General features: G+C 40.6%; 1 protein-coding gene across 1 annotated transcript in view; it reads left to right on the forward strand.

The window, feature by feature from the left end:
- The window catches only part of LOC108542986 (oligophrenin-1), a gene marked incomplete at its 5' end in the record, with an annotated part of 95,937 nt that overhangs the window by 20,536 nt on the left and 69,701 nt on the right, over window positions 1-5,700 (forward strand). The window contains one exon of the mRNA XM_017893300.1: window positions 49-191. Coding sequence (XP_017748789.1) covers window positions 49-191 — 143 coding nt within the window. The remainder of the gene's footprint in view (window positions 1-48; window positions 192-5,700) is intronic.

Below are 5,700 nucleotides of genomic sequence, written 5' to 3' on the forward strand. Positions count from 1 at the left end.
TGGGTGTGCGCATATATATGTGAGAATTTGCTCAATCCAGTTGCCCAGAAAGCCAAACCATTTATCTCTTACTCTTCTCTCTCAGAGTCTGATAACCTGGATTACCGCCTAGGAGCTATTCACTCCCTGGTATACAAGCTACCAGAAAAGAACCGAGAGATGCTGGAACTTCTGATAAGACATTTGGTCAAGTAAGTAACTACTGGATTTTCAGAAAAAGTTTCTATTAGACAACTGTCCCATGTGGTTGGACTACACAGAAGCTGCCTCTCAACTCTTTCAGCCCCAGCCCGTAAGTGCTTCCTTGGAAGGCTGAATGCTCTGTGAGGAAGGCTGTTTTGCCTTGACCCATGTACATATCCTCTTAGAGTCTTCATGGATGTGGGTTGTCTCAGTTGAAAGGTAACAGCAAGGTAGAGTGGGCTTTGCCGTCAGATGAGCCTGGGGTTGAATTGAAGCTCTCCAACTTATTTGCTGTATAATCTTAGGCAAACCTCTCTGAGTCTGTTTGGTCATCTGCACAATCCCTATAAAGAAGGCCAGTTGTGTGGATTAGGATGAACACAGGTAAAATGCATGTCACATGAGAGGCTCTCAAGAAATGGGACTTTTTGTTAAGATTCTGGTCAACTTCTTGCCCTGGTGTGGCTGGCAGTAGCAGACAGCGGGATCCTGGAGAATAGTCCTGGTGACAGGCACTGAGATAGGCAGGTGAAAGGGGCACATGTGTCCCACAGTGGTGCTTCCTGGCCAGAGGATTTAATATTGTGAATCAAGATGAATTTACTTGGCTTAAAAAAAGGCAGAAAGCATTCTGTCCAGGAACCGGCAGACCTGGGCTCTAGTTTCATTTCTGCTTTCTGCTATTAGTTCATTTTGTGACCAGGGACAGGTCACTCTTAAGGCCTCTCTTGGTGTGTTAAACAGTAAAAAAAAAAGTGAAAATAAGCTTAAAAAATTGTAATGTATTTTAAGTGTATATATTTAGCAAATGCAGTTGTCTGCATACTCAAAAGATGCAGTAATGATACATTTTAACCTCATTTGGAGAGGCTCTGAAACACCAAACTTGAAGCCTTTAATGAAGGTGAGTTTCCAGGTTAATGACTCTTTTGGCCTCCCGCTGTAATAAATCCTGAGTGCTTTGCCTATCTGGACCTCGAGTTTTCCTATTATATGTGAGATCTCCAAGATCTGATTCAGCTCTGACTTTCAAAGACTGTTTTCTACACTTCTATAGCAAATGAATATTGTGCACACTGATGTAGATAATAAGCAGAATTAACAAAAGAGGATGGCTTTTATATTTATTGCCAGTGTTTGCAATTTGAGCTAATAGAGAACATTAAGAGGCATCTGGTCTCCAAAAATTAGTTTGTGATAATCTCAGTAAATGTACAAAAATCAGCAAAGAAGCTATTTGCATGTTAATTTAAAGTTGCCCTGGAGGAGTCTTTGAGTCCAAGTTCCAGATCTGTCATAAATATGCTGTGTGACCTAGAGAAAGTTCCTTCCACTCTCTGGGCCACAAGTTTGTGCATCTATAACATGAAGGGACTGAAGCAGTTAATCTCAAAGAGTTTTTTCAGCTCTGACTTTCTGAGAGTCTCAACATGTGACAAGAGCCAAGGACTCAATTGAGGATGCCCTTGCTTAGTGAGCGTCAGGGTGCCTGCTTCTGTCTGCCCAAAGGCTGGCTGCTTGGCTTACTTTAAGAATCTTAATCCTCAAAATCTTGAAATCGAAAGAAGACATGAACAAATAAATCACAGAAATAGAATGGCAAATACTCTTAAATATGTGGCAATATGCTCAAGCTCACTCATAGTAACAAAAATACAAACTAAACCTATACTGAGCTACCATTTATGGACAAATCCTAATGCTTATTAATGAGACTATGGGGAAACTGTCCTCTAACACATTTATTGTGTTAATGCAGTATGGTTCCAGAAGAGGGGATTTGACAATACCTAAAAAATCTAAACATTTGGTTATCCTTTGACCCAGCAAAACAGGGTAAAACAGGGTATATGATATTTTAGCTTTTTTTTNCTTTGAGTTGTCCTGCCTTTCTGAACCAAACCAGTTTATTTCTTAAATGTATTTGATTGATGTCTCATGCCTCCCTAAAAACATAGGAAACCAAGCTGTACCCCGACCACCTTGGGCACAAGTTCTACAAGTTCTCAGGACCTCCTGAGGGCTGTGTCACAGGCCATAGTCACTCATATTTGGCTCAGAATAAATCTCTTAAAATATTGTACACAGTTTCACTCTTTTTGTCGACATCAGCCAAGCTTCTGTGTCAAGTAATATACACTCCCGGTCTGTACTTCTTAACTCCCCAGTTCCTTCTTAACTCATTGTACTCTAACTCTTACCCCCTCTGCTCCAGTGAAGCTGCTTTTGCCAGGGTCACGAGGGATACCCTCAATGCTGCACACAAAGCACAGTTGTCAGTCTTTACCTTACTTGACCTTTTTGTAACATTTGAAGTTGTTAACAAGCCTTCTTTGATACTTTCTTCTGTTTTGGATTCTGCTGAATCACTTGCTTTTGTTTTCTCTAACCTCTGGTCATTTTGTCAATCTCCTTTATGGACTTTCTACTTGGTATTTTCCAGGGCTCTCTACTTATTTTACTATAGTAGAATGAGTGAAAACTGAAATATCCACAGGGACCAGGAAATAAAACTGAGTGAAATAGACTATTTTCGTATTAAACACTTTGCACATTGAACCTTTATTTGCATGACAAGCCCTTTGTTTACATACAAACAGCAGTGTTGTTTACTTCTACAAAGAACCAATAGAGCCAGATCTTTGCGTTTTTCAACAGAGACAGGGGATATGGATTTGTATATGAAATATCTCATTTTAAAATATTTTGATAATTGATTCAATTCCATTTCACTTTTATACACTGTGCTGGACAAAGAAGAAATATCAGAAGGCCTCATGTAGCTGTTTGACTGCCAGTTTGCCAGCTCCCCTGGAGAAGTGGCATCTGTTCTTGTGGTTTCATCATCTGTTCTCTAGGTTCCTGATTTTCACATCTCCTTCTCTAATCTAGCAGAGCCCTGCATCCAACTTCTTAGTAGACATCTCCTTCCTGAGGTTTCCCTGACTTAGCATCTCTACTTCCCTCTTAATCAACTCTTTTTCTCTTCATTCACCCAAACCAAATTGCTCCCTCGCCATCATACCCAATCAAAGAAGTTCTTTCTTTAATATTTTTCAAAACACTCTCCTCACCTATTCTTTCTATGCTTTGTCACCCAGGCTGGAATGCAGTGTTGTGATCATGACTCATTGCAGGCTTGCCCTCCCACCACACCATTCTCTCTCTCAGGTTCAAGCAGTCCTCCCATCTCAGCCCCTTTAGTAGTCTGGACTACGGGCACGCACCACTATGCCCAGCTACTGTTTTTATGTTATTTTAAAGAGGTAGGGGGTCTCATTAAGTTGTCCAGACTGGTCTCGAACTCTTGGGCTTACGTGATCCTCCTGCCTTGGCCTCCCAAAGTGCTGGGATTACAGATGTCAGCCACCACGACTAGCCCCTCTGTTTGTCTTTTATTATCTTTTGCTTGGATTACTACAGTAACAACAGTGGCAGGCAGTATAGTATAGTAATTAAGAGCATGGACTCAGGAGACAGACTTCCTGCTTCTACCACTTATTAGCTGTGTAATTTTGGATGAGTTTTTAACTTCTCTAGGCCTCAGTTTCTTCATCTATAAACTGGAAATGGTACCTACCTCACAGAGTTGATATGAGGTTTAAGTGGGTTAATACATGTAAATCACTTAGAGCAGTACAGAGTTTGCTTTTCTTATAATTATTAGTTGATTATTTACTTCCTCAGAGCCACCTACCATGTATCTTTATTTTATCATCATACTTGTCCCACTGCATTGCAAGTTTTGTGTATGGTGCTCTTTTCTACTAAACTATTATCTCCTTGGAAGTTTGGACTGTTTCTTTTCATCTCCGGATCCCCAATACCTGGCACAATGCCAGGTACAAGTAGATGCTCAGTCAGTGTTTTTTGATTAAATGAGTAAACCCATGTGAGCCTGAGTTTCCTCCTCCCGTAAATGGGAATTTGGATAACTGCTCCACCTCACAGGATTATTGGAAGAATCAATTGGGAGGACAATTGCAAAAGCACTTTGGAAATTCTAAGGATCTATCAAATTGTAAGGGATTCATGGTAGCATTCAGAATGGGTCCCCTCTGGAATTTTGTGGGACTGATTTGTGCCTCTTTTCACTTTTGCGAGCTAGTTGGAGACCTTGCTAGAGGGCTCAGCCCATGCTTTTGCAGGTCTTTTGTTGAATTACTAGCAACTTGGACTCCCCTGAGGAAGCTTCAGGTGAAGAGAAAAATGTATATAATCCCACTAAGCTGTAGGGCTCAGGAACTTCAGCCTTGCTGTCCCCAGAACTAAGAATCCAATACCCAGCTGCTTTATACCCAAAGCAACTGACAATTTTCATTCATTTCAGGAATCTTTCTGAACCTGTCATGACCTATAGGCTTCACAAAGAGCTGGTCTCTGCTGCCAGTAAGTGTTTATGTTACTAATTAACTGTGTTGTCCTAGTTTCTTAATGTTTACTGTAATAAGCCTTGAAAATTGTTTGAGGGGAAGTGATTGAGGGCACAGAAACGTAAAAGACATACACAAATTTTACTCAACTGCCAAATGAAAGTATTCTTGCTTGCTGTCTAACTCAAGAGTTCTATTATTTTTCATAATTAGTGTTACTTAAGTAGGCTTGAGAAAATTGGTTAACTTGAGGGTTGTGATGAATATAAAGACTTTATTTATATATGTATTCATTGCCTCTTCCATTAGAACAAGAACATTGGCTCACATTACCAGGGGACAGCAAAATGGTTACACGACAGTTGCCGTTTCAACTTCCTTCAGCATTTTGCCTGTTCAAATGTGTTGTGAACCATTGTTCTTAATCTGTTAGTGCCAGCATCAGATTTTCTAGATGAGAAAACTGAGGGAGAGGACGTTAGTACATAGGAAATAAGGCATATAGAATTACCCCCAAAAGTTGGCGATTAAAGAAGCATTGAAAGTTTTGGCTGTGGCCACTGTGTGAGTGCCCCTCTCCACCTCAACATGGAGGTTCTGCATCATATTCTGTATCATATCCTGTGTGATGTAGGGGATAAAGATTCAGGGGACTTAAGATCATAATGGGTCTTTGTTGAAACAAGGGAGCTTTGTTCTTTACTTCTGAGCTCTCAGTGATTTTAATAGCATTACAATCAGAGGCAGCAGCACACTTCTCAGTACCACAAGGAAGGTGGATGGGAATAGGCTTCCAGCTGGAAGTTTATCTGTGAGACTTCAGGAACAACCTGCTGTGCCCAGAGTTCTGACTCCCTCTGAGACAGTCTTCTCTTCTCATCCTTCTTTTCTTTTCTATCTTCTGTTTTCTACATCTTTTTAGACCTGTTTCTTGGTGTGTGTGTTTTTTTTTCTCTCTCTCTCTCTGCCTTTTTTCTTTCTCTCTCTCTTTGTGTCTTTGTCTTTGTTTCTGGGTCTTTAATTTTTATTGTATTTCAGTGCCTATTTATCTCTGTGTCTTTTCATCTCATTGATTGTCTCTCTGTCTCTCTGTGTCTCTGGTTGTCTTTCTCCAAATCTGTGTGTGTGTGTGTGTGGGGGGGGG

This window comes from Rhinopithecus bieti, unplaced genomic scaffold (genome assembly GCF_001698545.2).
Source record: "Rhinopithecus bieti isolate Rb0 unplaced genomic scaffold, ASM169854v2 scaffold_24103, whole genome shotgun sequence".
Taxonomy (NCBI): Eukaryota; Metazoa; Chordata; class Mammalia; order Primates; family Cercopithecidae; genus Rhinopithecus; species Rhinopithecus bieti.